A 21,044-nucleotide genomic window follows, 5' to 3' on the forward strand; every position below is an offset into this window, starting at 1 on the left:
CTTTCCAACACCAGATCCTTTAATTGGAGATGCCAGAAATCTAACCTGGGACCTTTAACATTCTAAGCATGTGCTTACCACTGAATCATATTCCCCATAAGCTTTTTTTTTTAATGTACAGACCTCTTTCTGCCCCACCTCTATGCATGGATCCAATTTATACCATCTGTTATATCCACAGGTTTATCCACTAATTCATTCAGTATTTTACAGACAAAGAATTGCTCCCCCCCCCCCTTCTTCTGTGTAATCTATACTGGTTATGAGGATACCCAAGGAAGGATGGTTTCAAGTTTCTGTTGATAAATGTAGAAAAGTTTTTATTAATTCTGAAAAAGCTTTATCACAACCTTTGCAGGATTTTACCTCCAAGACATGGTTCTTCAATTATGGCCATCAAAATATGTTTGCTTTTAGTATTGTGCATATTGTTTGGGAAAGCACTTTGGCTCCATCTGTCAAGTTAATATGGCACAAAGTGTAAAGGAGTATTCAGTTTCCTTTATGTTACTAGAACTGTTCTAAGAAGAAACACTTCATTCTAGAAGCATTGCTGTCATGTTTATTAATTTTGCTAAGAATTTAAAATCTATTTGATTTTTAGAAGTGATGCTACTCTTCTTTGTAAGTAATGGCTTTGGTCAATGGAAGCAAAAGGAAAGATAAAACGCACAGCTAGCCTTTACCACGTCCACACCCACTCCCGTTTTCCAAAGCAGTGCCAGTCTGTCCACCGCTATCCTGGGCACTGCTTTGGAAAATGGGAGTGGGTGTGGAGGTGGTAAAGGCTAGCTGTGCGTCTTATCTTTCCTTTTGCTTACTTACAAAGAAGAGTAGCATCACTTCTAAAAATCAAATAGATTTTAAATTCTTAGCAAAATGATCAGTCTGTCTACCTTTGAAAAGTGGCTTATGAAATATGTGGGTAGATATTAGGGATTCCAAGTCCCCCCAGGGGGCGGGGAAAACCCCACCCCAGAGGCTCGTTCCCCGGCGGCGCCGGATCGGACCCCGGGGGGAACTCCACCCCGACGTGCGCATCACCCAGAAGTGACACAGGCACGCCGGGCACGCTGGGGGCGGGGCCATGGCCATACAAGGGAAAACTCTATGGTTTTCCCTTGTATGGCCGTGGCCCCACCCCCAGCGTGCCTGGCGTCCTCCCGTCACTTCCGAGTGATGTGCGTGTGGTGCGCACTTTGCGTGTGTGCACACACACAAAACAGTTTTGGTCGCCCTCATAGAGTATCTCTGTGTACAGTTGGATTGAGGCGGGTCAGGGCTGCTGTTGTTGCTTGATCTTACAGCAGTGTTCAGCACAGTTGATCACAATGTTTTGACCCACCACCTTGCCAATGTAGGAGTGTGTGGGGTAGCCTTGAAGTGGCTTATCTCATTTCTCCAGGGTCGGGGACAGAGTGGTGGCACTAGGAGAGAGGTTGTCAACTAGGTACGCACTAATATGTTGGGCCCCTCAGGGGGCAATCCTCTCTGATGTTATTTAACATCTATATGCACCCCTTCGCCCAACTGGTGCGGTGTTTTGGGCTGGGTAGTTACCAGTACACTGATGACCACCCAGCTATATCTGTTGATGGACAGACAGCCAGATACCACTCCAGCAAATCTGGCTGAGGTTTTGGAAGCCATGGTGGGATGGTTGAAGCAGAACCGGTTGAGACTGAATCTGATTAAGATGGAGGTTCTGTGGCTGGGGAGGGGGGACAAGGCTGGGGTACCATCTCCCAGCTGTTAACTATGTTCCCTTGACAGCAGCATTGACTGTCAAGAACCTGGGTGCGATTCTGGATGCCTCCTTGTCAATGGAGACCCAGATCACAAACGTTGCCAGACTGGCTTTTTTCAAGCTATCCCAGGTCAGGCAACTGGCCCCTACCTGTCTTGTCACAACCTAGCTACTGTAATCCATGCAATGGTAACCTCCAAATTGGACTACTGTAACTCGCTCTACATAGATGTTACCCTTGACTCTGACCCAGAAACTGCAACTGATCCAGAATGCAGCAGCACAAGTCCTTACTGGGACGACACATATGGCACATATCCAACCTGTGCTCTGTGAGTTGCACTGGCTTCCGATGGTGTACCAGATCAGGTTCAAGGTTATGGTATTAACCTTTAAGGCCCTAAATAGTCAGGGACCCATGTATTTTCAGGACCACCTCTCCTGGTATACCTCTCGAAGGATGTTACATTCAGCAAATAAGAACTTGCTGGTGGTCCCCAGCAATGTTCCCTCTAAGCTGTGGAGTCCTGTGAGCAAAAATTCTACTTTGTGAGCTACTGGCATTAAAGTTGTGAGCAGGTGATTTGGCTACTGCATAAATTAGTTTGCTCTGGAGCCCTCCTTCCTGAGCTAAGACAAAAATGTGTGAGCTGGAGGCTCATGATTTTTAAAAATATGTAAGGGTATACCAAAAATTATTTCTAAAATTTGCTGTCTGAAACTGAATGCAGATGTTACCCGAATGCAGCCTTTAAAATATCTCCCATACCACTTTATTTAAAAGGGTCTTAGTGCCACTTAGAGAAGGGCTCCAGGTGAAGCCATGAGAAATTGGATGCTTATAGTTCAGCCTTTTTTCCATGAACAAATCCTATCATAGCACAATACATAGTATAGAAACTGTGTCCAAGTGGGATAAAGTGACTGCAATTCCAGATTGCCAGACATTAAGTTCCCACTGCTCTAGGAAGTTGTGAGCACCAACAGAGTAGACAATTACAGAGGATGATTTAGGCTACTTCATGCTCCAGTGACCTCAGATATGAATAACCACCTGGGAAGTAACTGCTTCTTGTTGAAATCTGTTGAGGCACCAGTCTTTTACTGAATACTGTTTTTAGGCCCCAAAATGCGGGGGGGGGGGGGGCGTGGCTGTTTGCCCCAGGGCAAACTAACGCGCGACTGTGAGATCAGACGTCCGGTTGAGGTCCCGTCGAGGTCCTGTGGCTAGGGGGGAAGTGCCGATCACACCACAGGCAAAGAAGCAGGGCGGGGCAACAAACGGGGTTGTTGGTTTTTTTTTTTACTTTTTAAAACTGAAGTGTGCGCATGCTCCGTTGGGTGCTTGTGCACATCCATGGAGCCTTAGGGGGAAAAATGACCTGTCTGCGAGGGGACATGGGCGGGCGCCGAATGCCACCGGAAACGCAATCAGACACCTGCCCTTGCCCCGCAGTTTCCGGAAACTAGTACCTCCGAGGTACTAGTTTTTTGCTGTGCATCTTCAGAGGGAAGCCTCGGTTGAGCCACGGGAGCTCTACGCTTCCCAGATGTGGCGGTGAGATCGTGCCCGGAAAATCCGCCTATCTTCCGCCTCTCTAGCGTGGCTACTGTTCCGTGTGACCGCAGCCTTAGATAGGTTTTTAGATATATTTTAACTGTCAATTTGCTGTTTTGTGAATTTTATGATGGAACTCACCCTGAGCCTGCTTGTGGGGAGGGTGGGTTACAAATCTAAATAAATAAATAATCAATGCTCTGCCATTAATCAAGACTAGCTACACATGCTTGGCTACATGTTTGAGTAGTTCAGTGTTTTCTCTCAGAGCATATGGAGCCTTTTGGTGTAGTGGTTAAGTGTGCGGACTCTAATCTGGGAGAACCGGGTTTGATTCCCCCCTCCTCCACTTGCACCTGCTGATGTGACCTTGGGTCAGTCACAAGCTCTGGCACAGCTGTCCTTGAAAAAGAGCAGTTTGTGTCAGAGTTCTCTCAGCCCCACCCACCTCACAGGGTGTCTGTTGTGGGGAGGGGAAGGGAAAGGAGTTTGTAAGCCGCTCTGAGACTCCGAGTGAAGGGCGGGGTATAAATCCAATATCTTCTTCTTCTTCTCTTTGTACTTTTCAATCATGTGAAAAAGATCTAGGCTCCATTATGCCATCTCATATAACCCTACCGGGGGGGGGGGAATGCATGAATCCAGCCGTTGGATACACAAGCCTTGCTCCCCCCATCTTGCTGAGAGTTGTGATTAAACATCAACACTGTGCAGGTTAACTAGTTAGCCCTCCCCTGAAATTCTGAACCAGGATTATACTGTGGTGCATGATCCTGGTTAATGGGGGGGAAACCAACTCTGATTAACCCATGTTGTATGTTGCAGGTAACCAGAGTTAACTTTTGTGTCATTCTTGGTGCAAGAAAGGACAAGCAAGGTGCATATGCAACCCAAGCAATAAAGCAGATTAATTCACTTTTTTCCTTAACTGTGGTTTTGAATGGACCCCTATTTTATTTAATTGATTACATTCTACAATTTCATCTGCCCCATAACTTCAGTAAATCCAGACATGAAGTGATTTCATGAGTGCAGAATTCATTTAAAAGGAAAACTGGCCCCAACAAGCTGTGCAGCAAATTATGTTCCAGTGTGCTAAAAGAATGTTGTCTTTGTCATGGATTCAGCAGCCAGTTCCAAACCATTATAGCTGGAGTAAATCTATCATAGATTGCTTTCTTTGTATCACCCCAAGCATCTGCTGCAGCTTGGCTGACAACCCAATCACAATTGCTGAATGTTATTTCTCTTTACAGCTAGAAAGGAATAAGTGCTTCAGTGAGCTATCCAGGTATAAATGTAAAAAGGCAAAAATCCAAGAACAGAGTATCTTTGCCCTCTTGGTTTTCTAGAATCAGACAGCATGCTTGAAAGATAACAGCTTTTCATTGGACCATTTCTAGTGGCTTACAGAACTTCGCCCCCAATACACAGAGATTCCCATGGCATATGGAGCCAGTCACAACATGGCAGCAGGTACAAAATTACAGCTTTTCAGAGCAGATCTTGTTACCCAAATAAGTGGTCTCCTATTTAATTGGGGAAATTAGCTTTTAAGGAGACAGAGTGAGAGGTGGGTAACTGGAATCTCCAGCAATATTTATGGGAATTTTCCCTTAGAAAACTCTCAAACCAGTCCGATGTTCAACTGGTAAGGCTTTTTACTGAAAAGAAATACAAAGAGCAAACACACACACAAAGCACATTGGGAACGCACACAAGCTAGCTACGAAGAATTAAAATGGAGGCAAGGGAGAAAGGAATTTCAATGAGGGATATACAGTTACCAATCTTGAAGAGTGAAGTCCGCAGAGACAGTAGCAAAACAGCCAGTGTTTCATGGGGAGAAGGAGGAGGCCCACAAGCAAGTGGGTGTGTATGGTATGATATCCAGGGCACACACTACAATGGAGCAGAGTGCTTGCAGTTATAGGGAAAATGTTTCCAGGGGCTATGCTGACATGACCACCCCATAATTGCCCCAAACGCTTGATTGGTTTCTGGAGAGTAAGCAATGATGTGTGAGAAGTTTAATGGAACTTCCTGAGGTGTACCCAAAGGTGTTAATGAACTTGATGACCCGGTGATTATTGGATGGGGAAACTACCCGGTTTGAACAATATGGTTGTGGGGTAAATGTGGGGTAAAAGGGTCAGGGGGGAGCAAGGCTGGAGTTGACTGGATTAGTCTTGGGAAATCTATTGTCTTTGGAGTAAACTAGAGGAGCAACCTGTCCCCCTCTCCACTCCACCAGTGCCCAGTCCCTCCTTGTTTTTCCTGTGAAAGAAATCACACAAAAAGGGCTACTACACAAGGGACAATTTTTATGGAAGCCCAGGCTCCTATTTTTATCTGCATGGTGAAAGGGGACAAGGTGATGCTCTCCCCCCCCCCACACACCCTAAGGCCCAGCAAGTTTCATGAGACTTCAGCTCTCAGGATAGAGCCATCGAATACCTTTCTTTCAATTAACTACCCCACAAGGGGTTTGGTGGGAAATACTTCTGTCTACATCTTCATGAATAATTGTAAATATGGAAATATACATACAGGGAATTCCTTCTGCAAATCATTCAGTAGCCTAGAAAATGGGCAACTATTGGACTGGTTCAAGAAGTTTCATTTCGATTTTGCTAATTAATAGTTCCAAATCAAACATCTTTTCTACTCTTCTAGATATCCCCCCCACACACACACACAGAGTTAACTATGATTTCTAGTATGCAGTAAAAGCTTCTTCCTTCTGTCAATGAGCGCATTTAAAATACTGGAAAAGGTAACAATCAGTGATCCACAACTCTCTCTATCCAGAACATGAATTAACATCAGTTTTAAGGCACACTATTTCAGATTAAATGTCTTATTCTTACTTCCTGAAGGCTGTGCATAAACAGATATAAACAGATATTTATGCAAATCATAATATGCTGAAAGAAAACTTTTTGTGAGCTGTTCTGATTCAGGAGTAGGTTTCTTTCAGGTTTCTGTATTTTCCTATCTCAATCTGCAGCATTAAATGGGGTCAAGGCTTGGAGATTATAGTTTGCTGTGGCATAAAATGAATGGCACAAGTGTGTCTAAATTCAGTCTTTTAAAAAAATTACATCATTCCTTTTTTTAAAAAAATCAGTCCTTTTCCATAATGGCCATTTGGTACATTTGTTATTAAAATTGCATTTACATCTAAACAAGGTCGCTATTTCTTTCTGTGTATAAGAAAAATAGTGGCCATTTCCACGGTGTTGGTGTTTGCTTTGATGTTTTGCTTCTTGTTAACTCAATTTAGGATCCATTTTGTCTATAGAAAGTATGGCAAGGCTTGAACCACAAGTGCACAATTAGAAAGCTTTCTATTGCATTATAACATACGCTTTTAAGGCTACTAGACTGTTCAACATAAAAAAACAATCTAGAAGACGTTTGGGTAAATTCAGATGCTGCTGTACTGGTGTGGCTTCCCTTTTGCTTCTGTTCTTCCTGCTGGGTAAAATATGGATAAGGCATTAGTTGACTGGAGTGTACAAAAGGATTCCTTCCCACACCAGTGCCTCTGATACTGAAGGCTGCATAATGTTTATGTGGGAAGGACTCACACCAATTGCCCGACATCAATCACATTGTTCCTTCACTGGAAGCTTAAGGGTAACTACAATTAAGCAGCTTTTTTCTTGTCTATGAGATACACAGTGCTTTTCCTAAGTAGAATTATATCCTTCCAAAGCCATTGCAGTAAATGGACTTAGAAGTATAATTCTGCTTAGGGTGGCTCTGACAGATAGCAACATGTTGTCTTGGCTCCTTTATAAGTGGGTCTCTCTTACTCAGTAACCAACTCAGACACCAATTCTAAACATAAGAAAGTGAATTCTACTGAAATAAAAGGAACTGATTTCTGCATACATTTATGAATTGACAAAATAGGTTACTGGCAAGTTTCTTAAAAGTCTCATGACAATGACCCTTTTGCTTCTTGGTTTCATCATGTTTTTATCTTTATTATGCTGTCATGACAACTAAAAGTGTCATATTAAAAGGAAAAAATGCAAACTTTTACTCATCCAGTACAGCTGCAGCTGTGTTAGAAACAACTTTGAAAGAACACAAGAAACATACAGAACACACCAGCAGCATGGAATGTTGTATGCTAGTGAGAGATCTCTCATTCTCAAGAGACATGTCTCCATAACCTTGATTAATGTTCCCTAAACTGGAATAACAGGCCATGAGTTTGGTTCATATTCATATGGTTCCTATATCCAAAGCCATTGTCAAGGCAAGGGAATAAAATTTGATATTTCATTATACAGAGGAAGTAGTTAATAATTCTCAAGCATAACCTGTACACACTTGCACCCAAGAAGGAAGGTTAGGGGATCAAAGACTGGCAGTCAGGGTGCATGGCCTGAGAACTGCATCTGTTTTTGTTGTGGTTTAAAATCTGTTACATTGTTACAAGCTCTCTGAGTGCCAAAAAGTGCCAAAAAGTACTAGGGACCAATACTACCTGGATTGGCTCCCTTCAGAAGAGAGAGTATTGGAGTCTTCTGGTGTCTTTGTAAGATCTGATCTAGTTACACTTATACAAGTAGTAGAGCACAGGTGGGGTAAAGAGAATCTCCCACAGGGCAGCAGATCCCAGAAAGAGACAATTAGCTGTGATACTTTTGCTAAGTTTTTGCTGATAAAACGTCAAGACTACACCTTGATCTGGATGTCAGTTGCAACATATGTGTACCAGAAAAAAGGCCTAATACACTCCCTGGTCTATTTAAGGATGATTTTGACCCATGATGTATGTTGACAAGATCCTGGGATCAGTGAAGACCACTTCTTGTACTCTGAATCTCTGCCCATCTGTACTGCTAAAATCATGTAAGGACCACATCAACGAACTCATAATATCTATTATAAATCAACTGTAAGTGAAAGGGGGGGGAGCTTAACCCAAACTAAACTGAATTAGGTACCTAAAAGTTAAGAAGGTATGAATCTATAGGTGCAATGATTCTGTTAGTAAAATTTTAAATTAATAAACAAATATACAAAAATATTCATGTATTTATTTCAAAGTAAATTAAAAACAGATATTGGCCCTTGTGATAGCCTCAATTAAGATTCATAATGTAAAATGACAACCAGAAATTACCATTATTGACCCTGACCAGACATGTTTTGGGCCAGTAGCCTTCCTCAGTGGTCAAACAAATGACATTACAGGAATAGCTCCTGACATTACAATGCAACAATAACTTCTTATAAATTGACCAAGATGAAGGTTTTTTAAAAAATTATTATTGTCTGTGACCAAAGGCAAAGACAGAGGCCTCATTCTTGAGAGTTTACTGCCTTGGCCAGGTACACTTTCCAATAGTGTACCTTTTTCGCTTGGTCAGAAAAATTCAATGAAGCTAGGAGCCAGTAGTAATGCAATAGTACTATTTCATTACTTTTTGCTCTGTCTGCTTCTTGCTCTCAAACCAAAACCTGTTATTTCTTCACACACACACTCCTGCTCCCTCCACTTTGCTGGGTGGTGGTCGCCTTATCCAAACTCTTGTGGATAAAAGAGAGCTATCGGGGATTATCTCTTAATAGGTGTTGTTGTTCTCAGGGGTCTTGTTGTAGAAAAAGAGCTGCCGGAGCTCATTAGCATAACTCATTAGCATAACTTATTTGCATATGCCACGCCCCCTGACATCACCGGAAGTGACAGAAGGCCACACCCCCTGACATCACCGGAAGTGTGTCAGAAGGCCCGGCTACTTACCCTCCTGCTTCATCCTCATTCCCAAACGGAATGAGGATCGAAGCAGAGGGCGGGGTAAAGAAGGGGGCGGGGCTTCACCACGTGACCGCCCCGCCCCCTAGAGGTTCTCTTCCAGAGCTCCGTACCTGAGAGCTCCCCCCCGACTAGAGCCCTGGTTGTTCTTGTTGTTCAGTCACACAGTCGAGTCCGACTCTTCGCGACCCCATGGACCAGCTCCCGCCAGGCCTTCCTGTCTTCCGCCGTCCTCTGAAGTTGGCTCAATTTCATGTTCGTTGCATCTATGACACTGTCTAACCATCTCATCCTTTGCCGTCCCCATCTTCTTTGACCTTCAATCTTTCCCAGCATCAGGGTCTTCTCCAGTGAGTGCTCCCTTCTCATTTGGTGGCCATCTTAATGTAGCACCCACCAAAAAACAGTCTGAGCCATGGTCAGTTACCAGCTGCAACACTATATATTTATGTCAGATCAGTCCTGCATTCAGATTGTATGATAAAACATGGTTTGTTTAAACCATAATTTCCCCCCCAACAAACTCTGGTTAATCTCTGAGATGTAGGTAACAAATTCCAGTTTGTGTATAGACCCTAATTTGTCTATTTGTTGCCTCCTCTCATCTCCCAACAGGAAAGACCTCCTCATAATACCGCTATCTATGTGGGTTGAGGCCACAAAGAACATTCCTACCCAACAACAACCCAACAACCTTAATTTGAAAATTAAGGTGTCATAACAAACTGTTGTTAATAAACCACCTACAAAATCCTAGGCTGAAAATCTAGTTTGGTGCTAACCAACAGATACCAGTTTGTTGGATCATCTGCATTCACAGGGTTTATGATGGTACCTTAATGGAAATTAGATAAATTGAGAATCAAAATGGCAGCCTTTGTTTCTTATCAGTTTATCTTCATGGTATTTATTAGGGTAGATATTTCTTTAAAAAACCTAACTCTGGCACTTATGGTGCTTTCCATAGTACATTTTATTATTGTGAAAAAATCCTTCTTTTGGTTGGTCCTATGCACTTTATATTGCTTTTATTGCATTGCTACAAAAAAAAAGTTCCCAAACACCTCCCTAATTTCTTCTTGATTTCATAATATTTATTAGCCCTTTTAATAATTCCAGTATTGATAGGAATACAGAGTGTTCTTGCCACTTGCCTTCTGTTCTTTGCCAGTGTAGAAACACAGATTGAGAGCCTTATGTTTCTTTCCTGTGGGTTTTAATCTATTCTTTTAAAACTTTTAAATATCTCTAGGCTGATTGCAAAAGCAATCAAATTATCTCCCCTGTAGATTCTAAGAGTATTTCAGGGTATTTGGCTTGAAGAAGCACAAGGAGAATTAGGCCTAAGAAGAAATCAATCTTGTGCACTAATGGCTCCTTATTTTCCCCTTCTGATAAACCATGGGGGATTACACCCAAGTCTGTGATGTAGTACAAGAAAGAAGTATGGCTGAATGAATGTTCAGGCACCCAGAGATGAGTCATTCTGTCTTAAGAGCCAGCTGATGGTGATACACAGAGATGGGAAACAGTCTGTTATTTGAACATGGAGCATGAAATTTGGTGTCACACTGTGGCTAAGATTTTAAATTCTGAGCCAGGAGATCCACAGTTCAGAATTGATCCGAGAATTCACTAGGTAGGCTTAGGAAAGCCACTATTTCTCACCCCTCCCATCTGCAATATGTGCAACACTGCAATATATCTACAACCCTGACCTACTCTGTAAAACCTTTGTAAAGTTTACTGCAACATGGTACATAATATGGTATATACACACATCCCATTGGCTATATGCAAACCCATGGGCACAACTAATGTAACTCCCTGGTTCCTGGCAATTGGGGATACAATATAATTCAATGGGAGAGCATATTCTTTGCATATTCAGCTTCTGGCATCTCCAGTTTGAAGTGATCTCAGGCAGAAGGAGATGGGAAAGACCTTTGTTTGCTTGAAATCCTAAAGAGTTCTACTATTGTCAATACTGACAATACTGAATTAGAGGGACTCCATTGTGCCACTTAACATATAATATTTCCAGCTTTCAGATGTGTCAAGCCTTTGGTTAGCTAGGTGGATAACTAGCATAAATCAGTCATAACTACCAATCTGATAATGAGTTGCCAAGTTTTTTTCTGGCTGGGTTCCCTGCCTTAGCAGCTGCACCAGTAGGACAAATCCAACAGATGTTATCTTTCCTGGCAAGTAGATGCAATAATAAGAAAAGATTTACTGCTGAATTTACCGTGAAAGGCCAAGTATACTTTTACTACTAAGTAAACAATTTCGCACAAAATGTTGTGTTGCTATCCTGTAGATCATTTAAATGTGAGTTTTATTTTTAGGCCTAGTTTGATAATTATTGAATTAGTTTCTACTCAAATTGCAAGTTGAAACAATTGCCCAAATTTCATCCTATGAATGTGAGTACAGACATTTTCAAAAGGTCATTCCTAGGGCCTTAGAATGAGCAGAATTCTAATCATTCATGGGTAACTGAAACATATCTCGCAGACTTAAAAGGTAGAGGAAAGCAACCTATGTCCATTTATACATAACCTAAAACTTAACTGCTGGGTCTGTCTAAAATTAATGTACCATTTCTTAAACTATCACCTTATATCATACACCACGCAGAGACTGCAAAAGATGTGGCCTTGAGCGGTATGGATCTTGTGACAGCACAGGATAATAGTTGTGCACCTATATCTATTCTTTAAATACATACTACGTACTAGTTGTGACTTGGGTTGCCATCCCCCCAATGGGGCGGGTGTTCCCCCAATTATGGGGCTCCTGATCAGCCAGCTGGCCAGTGGGGGAGCCCCATCCCTGAAGAGCTCCATGGTGCTCAATGTGCCCAGCCCAATGACATCATCTGGAGGCGATGTCATTGTGCCAGGCACATCACGGGGAGGATTCTCTAGCATTCAGCCAAAAACTCTATGGCATGCACTTGAAGATCCCGGAGAGGAGCCAGGAGCCCCCCACCCACAAAAAAGTAGGGATCTGGGAACCCTAGTTGTGACCTTATGTTGTGCATATTTTCACAAATGTGCTTATTTATTTATGTATTTAATTTATACCCTGCACCCTCTTCCCCACAGGGGACTTGGGGCAGCTTACAACATTTAACTTCTATAAATATGGTTTTAAAATCTGGGTTTAGGGTTGCCAAGTCGTTGAGTACTCACCGGCGGGAGAGTGTCTTGAGGCTCTGAGAGCTGCTGTGGGATGCGTGTGCGCGCGCGCCGCCAGCACATCACAGGAAGTGACGCACGACGTACAGCACGTTGGGGGCGTGGTCCCAATCATGGGAGGGAAAACCATAGAGTTTTCCCTCCGACGATTGGGGCCACGCCCCCAACGAGCTCTACGTGGTTGTGTCACCTCTGGTGATGCAGCCACGCTGCGCTTCGGGGGGCAGGGTTCCCCCGGGGCCCGATTCCGCGGCAGCGGAAATCGGGCCTCCAAAGCCGGGGTTTACCCGCCCCCCGCCCCACTTGGCAGCCCTATCTGGGTTTCATGGGGATTGGGGAAAGCTATTAAGAGCATGGCAACCAAACCATGGGATAAGATAGGGAGTCATAGTTGGCACAAGTAAGTGCTCTCATTACTAGAATAGAACTAATTCTTTTCCTCATGGAGCTTTTCTGTTAAAGTGTTTATATGTAATTTCCAAGTATGGGTTGTGAACATAAGAAATGGAAAATGTGCCATTGATAAGATAGATAGATAGATAGATAGATAGATAGATAGATAGATAGATAGATAGATAGATAGATAGGACTAGGTTTACAGGTCTTCAGATTCTGAAGTTATGCTTCTAGTTGTACATTACTCCATTAAGAAATGTACCTGTGGGTTTGCCAATCTGTTGCTTTGATACCAATATCTTTGTTCTTTAGAATTACTTCATAACATTCACTGTCAGAGTTTAAGAATTTTTTAATGAATGCATGACTATTAGAATGTTAAAAGTCTGCTTGTTTTACATCATGCAGATATTTGATAATGAAGCCAAAGATCTTGACAGAGAAGTCTGCTTTATTGATATTGCCTGTGATGAAATTCCTGAGCGCTATTACAAGGAGTCTGAGGTAGGTAAAGGATTTTATTATTTGGATTGGTTTTAGGGTTGGCAGGCTGTGCCTGGCAACCAGAAGGCGCTTTGGGGGAGGGAACATGAGGGGAGCACAGAATCACATGCACTATGACATCACTTCTAGGGAAAACCCAAAAGTGGCACTGGGTAGCTTTAGGAATTGCTGGAAATTAGTTGTAGATTTTCTGGGCTGTATGGCCGTGGTCTTGGCATTGTAGGACCTGATGTTTTGCCAGCAGCTATGACTGGCATCCTCAGAGGTATAACGCAGAAAGATGGAGTACTCTCTGTTTCAAGGTGAGAAGAAAAATTGTAGGTAGGTAATTTTTATCTACTCAGGAAGATGGGGTAGGGCTGAGTCATTATCTTGTAGGAGTTCCCCAGGCTGTGACATGCCAATGGAGGAGCTTTCCTGAGGAGGTTCTTTTGCATATCGATTGGCTGTTGAAATTCCAATCTTATCTGTAGTGCTATTGTAAGATGTAGAGCATTTTGTGTTTTTCAGGACAGGAAACCATGCCCTATTTATTTTTAAACTCTCTTCTTTCCTGTTGAAATTGGGTTTATGTTTATGAATTTTAGTGGCTTCCCTGTGTAAACTGACATGGTAATTGTTTCCAGCAATTCCTAAAGATGCCCACTGTCACTTCCAGATTTTTCCTTGAAGTCAAAGAGTTTTAAAAAAAAATTCTCCCACTGTGGAAGGAGGGAGAGTGAACTTCTGGCAGCAGCTGTTTCTGCCACAAGTAGGGTCCAGTGTTATCAGGCTCATCTCTGCTCCTGTACAGCAGCGTCTCTTTCCATAATTACTTGGAAGGAAGACAGGAAGAGTCTGGGCCCACCTGGACCTCAGTGGATTGCAGCACTAATCAGCGTTCTGATTGAGACAAGGGGTTCTGGGCCCTCTGCTATATCTTGGTGAGACTGGCCTGAGTGAGGTGGAAGAGGGGAGAGTGAACTTCTGGAAGAAGCTCTTTCTGTCATGAGTAGGAGCCAGTGTTATCAGGCTCATCTCCATGCCTGTACAGAAGCATCTCTTTCCCTAATTACTTGGATGGAAGAGAGGGAGAGTCTGGACTCACCTGGAAGTCAGTTGATTGCAGCACTACACAGCATGCTGACAGAGAGAAGGTTTCCGGGCCCTCTGCTGTATCTTGGTGAGAGTGGCCTTTGGCTGTGCCAGAGGCACAGACCTCAGGCCTCAACCAGTAACTCTGTTAAAAATATATAAATATTTAGAGAGTTATGTGTTAGTATCTATGTGAGGTGCTAATTTGAGTGATAGGAGAGGAAATAATAAGTGATATTTGTAATTGTGTTCAATGTGAACTTAGTTGAAAACAAACTTAAGTTAGAAACAAAATGCCAAAGAAAAAGTTTAATGAATTATCTGAGGTATAATCCTCTCCGCCTGAACTTTCCATACTTTCTTTGAAGGATATTAGAGCACTTTTTGTGAGTTAATTTAAAAAAATGAGATAGCTGTTAGACAAATGTTTGATAAGAAATGGCAGTTTCTGGATAAAAGGTTAGAAATAAATGAAAGAAAAACTGAAGAGATATTTAAAAGTTTGCATGAGGTAAAGGACCAACAGGTTCAAGTTATACAACTCAAAACTAAATTAGAGATGTTAGATTCTAAATGCACATTAAATGAAGCTATTTTACACAAAAATGATGGGGGGAAATAGAAGAGAGAGTGGAGGGATTGGACAACAAATTACGGAGAGCTTTGTTGAAATTGAGAGGGATTAAAGAACTTGAAGAAGGTGATGAGTTGGTGGTTTATCTAGAGAATTTATTCTAGGGAATACGTGAATCAGACTTTGAAAAAAGGTGTGAAAATTGGAAAAGCATACAGAGTAAACTGTAAGATAGCCCGTAGTAGACAAGTTTGTTGGGACATTATAGTATCTTTTGAATCTTTATCTACTAAAGAGTTAATAGTAAGAGTTAAAAGTAAGACATGACGCTTTAGTTATAGGTGATGAACCCATTCAAGTATTTGCAGACATCTCTCCTCTTATGTTTCAGAAAAGACGTAATTTGAGATTTTTGACTGATAGACTGAGAAATAACTGAACTCTGTATAGATGGGGTTTCCTATTTACACTCACTTTTAAGATGAAGGGGGTAACTCACATGGTTAAGGCAACTGATGAATCAGAGGATATTGTTAAACAGATTTTTACATAAGTTAAGAGTATAAGAAAATCATATTGTTTATTTTAAAACTGCTCAAAAAGTTTTTTTAATCAATGCAGATGGTCTAAATGAACCACCAAAATGGTGTAGATTTTTTTAATAAGAGAAGAAAAGAAATATTATTCTTATTCCAGAAATTCATATGAAGAAGAGCTTTGATCATAGTTTACAATCCCCTAAATTGGGAAATTTATTTTCAGCGTCATATTCAGCAAAGGTATTGCTTTATATATTGTTGTGGGTCAGCCAGGGCTGAGCGACAGTGAGGACTCCTCAGGAGAATGGGACTTCTCAGGACCTTGTGTAGTCAGCCTTACAGGAGAAGCTGACCAGCAGGAAAATGAGCTTTTGTCCATAGTCACCCTCTGTGGCCCTGTGCACTCGATGTGTACAGCATCACCATGGGGTGCCTGCAGGGCTGATGCCCCCTCCCCACTGACAGGTGGCCTGGGCTTGTAACACAAGATGTTCTCTTTAAGGGGGGGTGCAGCAGAGGAGGAGCATCACTCCTCTGGGCCACCCCTCTGCCCCCTTTTAGTGACAGACACTTGGCTTGGCCTCCTCGACTCATGACTCCCACTGGTCCTGCCTGCCCTGTCTGTCATGCCACCCTCGCCTTGCAGCAATGCCAGAACAGAATGCTGCGGCAGTATTGTCACCGACACGGCTGCAGCAGTACCTGGCAACACTTTGGGGGCACCTTTTTCCCTATTTGGCCACTGCGTACCTATCTTCTTAGGGATGCGACTAGCGGCACTGCAGCTGTACCACGGCTGGCCACCTTAGTACATGTGCAACACAGAATTGCTCTGCCCATATCCCAGTTAAAGGCCTACCATGAGGCAGCAAAACTAACCTGGCTGTCATTATGAACTAAACTAGTGAGTACCTCAACTGAGTTAGTAACTGAGCAAGCAGAAATCAAAATTCCAATTAGGACCTTTTTATAGGCTGCTCCAAAGATTAGGAAAAATGTTTATAATAAGGGTAATACAATTCTAGATGATTTATTGATGGTATGGGATATAAACAGGAAGAAGCTTTTTCCAGTGATTTCATCATCAACATCGGTGGCTAGAGACTTAGATGCAGTTCAAAATTTTAAATTAACATCGGCCCTGTTCATACGAGCCATTTAGGGCCGTGAGTGGGCCCGATTGGAAGCGCGGCAAACGGGAGCGATCCGACGCCAACATCTGCCTGGCGTTGCACTCCCGTCTCCGATCTGGCCCTTCCCCCGATGATGCGCGGCAAAAATGAACCACCTACCTTCAGTGGTTCATCCATTTGGGCCGCATCATCCTGGGCGTGGGATCGGCGGCGCGTCTTTTCGCCGCCGCATCCCCGGCTCCCTGCCGTACTGCGCATGCTCGAGCATGCGCAGTTCGGCAGCCTCCCCCTCCCACTTGTATCTTCCTCCCCGGCATCTGATCGTGCCGGGGAGCAACGATGCGTGGCTAACGGGATCCGGGGGATCCCTCCGCAGCGTTTCTTTTTTGGCGCGGCTTTTAAAAGCCGCGCTTTGCCCCGTTTTTTCCCTGCCATGTGGCAGGGGCCATCATTGAGTAAATGGCAAAGCAATAAAATTGATTGTTATGATTTGTTGGTAGTCTCTAGTGATATGATCCCATATGGTGTTTAGGATAAGTAATGGTCAGATTTCATGTTTTGAGTACTATCAGATGAAGAATTTCATAACAAACTTAATTCATAGGTGTTATTGGATAAGGCATAAAAATGAGTTTGAAGAATTATTAACAGAACACCCTAATAGATTGTTTTCTAAGTTAAAAAAACCAAGTTTAAGCTAAATGAAGTTTGGCACTATGACCCTAAGTTTTAATGGAAGTCTAGGAATTTGCTTTATCATATGGATCTAAGTTTTCTGTATGTTTGAATTTCAAGGAATATCTATGGAAAATTATTCATCAGTTATATCTAACTCCAAAAATAATTGGCAAAGTGTACAACTCATGTTCTGGAGTCTTCTGGTACTATAATGCAGAATCAGCTGATTTTATTCACATGTGGTGATTTTGCCCAAGAGCTTGGGGGGGGGGGGTTAAGGTTGCCTTTTTGGTGAGTGTTGGTAAGTAAAGGACCATAGAAAATAATCCAGAATGTCTGATGTTGAATTATGTACCATGAGTTCAGATTAGGTTAGGGAATATACTATTGTATCTAATTACTGCAGCATGTTTAAGTTTTGCACGCTATTAGAAATCAAACAAGATACCTGAAGTTAGCAAATGGCTCAGTAAAGCAAAGGCAGTTTTCTTATGCAAAAATCTCCCCCCCCCAAATGTGGAAATAGTGTGGCACAAAAAATAATGGCCCAGATAAAATTCAGAATTTAAAAAAACCTAAATCCAAATTCCAAAATGGTATTGGGGATCTAAATAATCCAGAATAACAAATCCCAAAATCCAAATCCAAAGAATACCAATTTTTTTCAAATGCCTAATCCTAAACCACAGCCATATTCATTTCAATTTCAAAAGCAGTTGTTCATGCAAAACTGGGGGGAGGTGTTGTTATAGAAAATCAAATCCTAAAACTGCCTTCATTGGAAGTTGGCCATACTGTTTTGTGCACCTCACTGTTACGGACAGTGTAAAGTCAGTCTTCAATAGTAAGGATTAAAAAAATATTAAAACAGGGTTTTGTGCTCATGCTGAACAGTCACAGGATTATAGCCAACATCTGTCCAGTGGGAAATATAATAGTTGAGCAAGCACCATGTTAACAACCCTTTTTAACCACTTGCTTCAGAATCTCCCTTTCTTCCCCTCAATTCATCTGCAGATATAATTTATGAGGCAAACTCACTCTGACAGAATAATTTTGCTAGCAAATGGCACAAATTACTCTGTGTTTTCAGTACATTGTAATGCCAAGTGCAGGGTGTTTTAAAAATAGCACGTTCAGTATTGCTAACAAAGCAGAAATACTGCTGCCTCTGTGCTTGATTTGCAGTTAGATATAAAGAAAAACTAGGAGCTGTGTGTAATCATTCTCTTCTGCTGGTGGTGTGTATGTGTGTTGATGGGGGAGAAACTGTGCCCATTTTCAGTCATGTTTTTTCAAAGATGTTTTCTGACTACACTGAAGGACTTTTGAATTGACATGGCTTTTCTGAATAAAATGAGCACTTAATTTGAAAAAATAGGAAAGTGTGAATACTATCAGCTGGGCAAAACTGACTGAAATTTCAAAAACAAACATCTGTAATATACAGTAATGTTTCTTGCAGTTATTCAGCAAGATTCCATTTTAGGAGGCAATTCTATGAAAAGTTCACATCTACAAAAAAGCATCTGCCAAATACTTCCTTGAACCCAACATACTTCATGCCACATTTAAAGTAGACGTAACAACCACCTTTGATAGTGCATAGTACACCAGTCTTTACAGCCTGTTAACATAGCTGTTAAGAGGGCTGGGAAAATTTGAAAGCAGAAGAGTAGCAAACTGACATACCCACCTTATTTGCCAGGACTACCCAAATGATGCCACAAGGAGCACAAATGTATTAGCTAGAGCTGCCAACCTCCATTTGGGATCTGGAAATCTCCTGGAATAAAAACTGGTTTTCAGACAATAGAAATCAGTTCCTGCAGACAAAATGGCTGCTTTGGAGAGTAGAGTCTGACATTATACCCCACTGAGGTCCCTCTTCTCCTCAAACACCAACCTCTCTAGGCTCCACCGCCAAATCTTCATGAATTCTGCAACCTAGAGTTGGTAACCCAAGCATTAGCCTCAAGCCACTAGAACTTTCCTTGAAACTGACTCTAGTGCATACCTGTTAGCAGCAAATTTGCCTGAAGGATATTTAGGATATGTTAAGCTGTGGACAATAGCCCACTACCTGCTCCTCCCCAGCCTAAGAATCTCTCTTGATCCCTGTGCCATACCCACAAAAGGAACAACATTGGTGTTGCTCCACAAAGCTGTTTGGCTCTGGATAATTTCAAGCCCAGGTTCAGTTGTTCAGGGGAATGGAGGTAGCAGACCTAAGGTAGAAGGAGCACCATACCACTTCAGACTGCATGTGGAGGATCACAGTTAGGAATGCTCCTATATGTTTCACAAATCATAGGCCCCGGTCACACGAGTGGATTTGGGCCGGGAGAGGGACGGTTCGGGGGCGGAGCAAACGGGCGCGATCCCACGGCAACATCTGGGAATCGTTGCCTGTCCGTCCCCGATCCGTCCCTCCCACCCAAAACCCCGCACCAAAAAAGAACCACCTACCTAGGTGGTTCTTCGGAGAAGAGCGCCTCAAGCCCGGCCGTGGGATTGCCGGAGAAGCAAGTTAATGCAGCTGCAAAAAACCCTTTCTTCCAATTCAGCCTAGCTCATAAAATGGCCCCATACCTTGATATGCCTAACCTGACCACCTGGATCTACACCACAGTAAGATTGAGACTAATGTAATGCACTATACATTGGGCTCCCCTCAGAATCAACTCGGAAACTCCAGCTGGTCCAAAATACTGCAGCTTGACTATTAGCAAGAGCTAGAAAGAACATTACTCCCATTCTACAGACCAGAAGTTCATGTGCTATTTCTTAAGCAAGACTGAAGAGGATGAGACCTTCAAAGAACGGAGGCATATAATACTAACGATTTTGGGGAGACATTTGCAGAGAAAACAAAATAAACTTATATTTTATAAGTATTTGTAACAATATATCTTGACTGTTTGCATGTTTTAACTGATCAAGGAGATAAAGATTTATCTATAGTGGAACAATAACTGTGAAGAAATACTTGTTTATATATTATTTTTTCTCCTTTTTCTTCTCTCTTTCTTTCTTTTGAACTTATATATAATATAGTTTGACTGTTTGCATGGCTTAACTAGTCAATGAGATAAAGATTTATCTAAAGTGGAACTCTAACTACTAAGAAATACTTGTCTATATACTATTTCTTTTTTCTTTCTTTTCTTTGAACTTATATTGACATTTGAAAAATGATTAACTAAGAATATAATCTGTAGTTATAAATATTGACTATTTTTATTGTTCCAGTTGATTAGTGAAAGTTATAAGTAATGGTTGGTCTATTTGAAACAACAGGTTTGGGATATTTGTAATGCTCTAACTGAAGGTTGAGAAAAAATTATAGGGCAGTTTGATTTTTAGAGTGGGCTTTGCAGAGAAAAAATAATGGTAATGGGCTGATTACCTAGAGAAGATGTAAAGATTTATTATCGTGAGAGAAAAGATGGATTTACACAGAGTAAGGTGAAAGCATATTGGCACTGTAAACCTAAGAAAAATATAAAATACCATGCTTAAGTTTGCAAGTATATGGAATTGTGAAAGCTAATATTGCTAAAAATGTGAAGGAATATCTTAAAGGGACCAAACTGTTATTATACAAGAAATATGTGCCCAAATTAGAATTGTTAAACTGTTGAAACACCTGCTTCTTTCCCTTCCTATTTTTATAATTATAAAACTGATTAATAATAGTGTAGTATAGATAAAATGAAATATAGCAGATAGGATATAGAAAAATGAACTGTATATTGGGAATAGAATTTTGATTAATGATATTTGTTGTGGAATATAAAGTTAAACAAGGGGGGAAAGGGAACTATGTATCTAAAGATGTTGTGAGCGAGATAATGTC

At 41.8% G+C, this 21,044-nt stretch overlaps 1 protein-coding gene across 1 annotated transcript in view; it reads left to right on the forward strand.

Moving 5' to 3' along the window:
* PITPNC1 (phosphatidylinositol transfer protein, cytoplasmic 1) overlaps positions 1–21,044 on the forward strand; it is a 211,408-nt gene that overhangs the window by 159,613 nt on the left and 30,751 nt on the right. Inside the window, exon 6 of the mRNA XM_015423679.1 lies at positions 13,092–13,187. Within this exon, the coding sequence (XP_015279165.1) occupies positions 13,092–13,187 (96 nt within the window). The remainder of the gene's footprint in view (positions 1–13,091; positions 13,188–21,044) is intronic.

This window comes from Gekko japonicus, unplaced genomic scaffold, assembly GCF_001447785.1.
Source record: "Gekko japonicus isolate JY-2015 unplaced genomic scaffold, Gekko_japonicus_V1.1 scaffold33, whole genome shotgun sequence".
NCBI lineage: Eukaryota > Metazoa > Chordata > Lepidosauria > Squamata > Gekkonidae > Gekko > Gekko japonicus.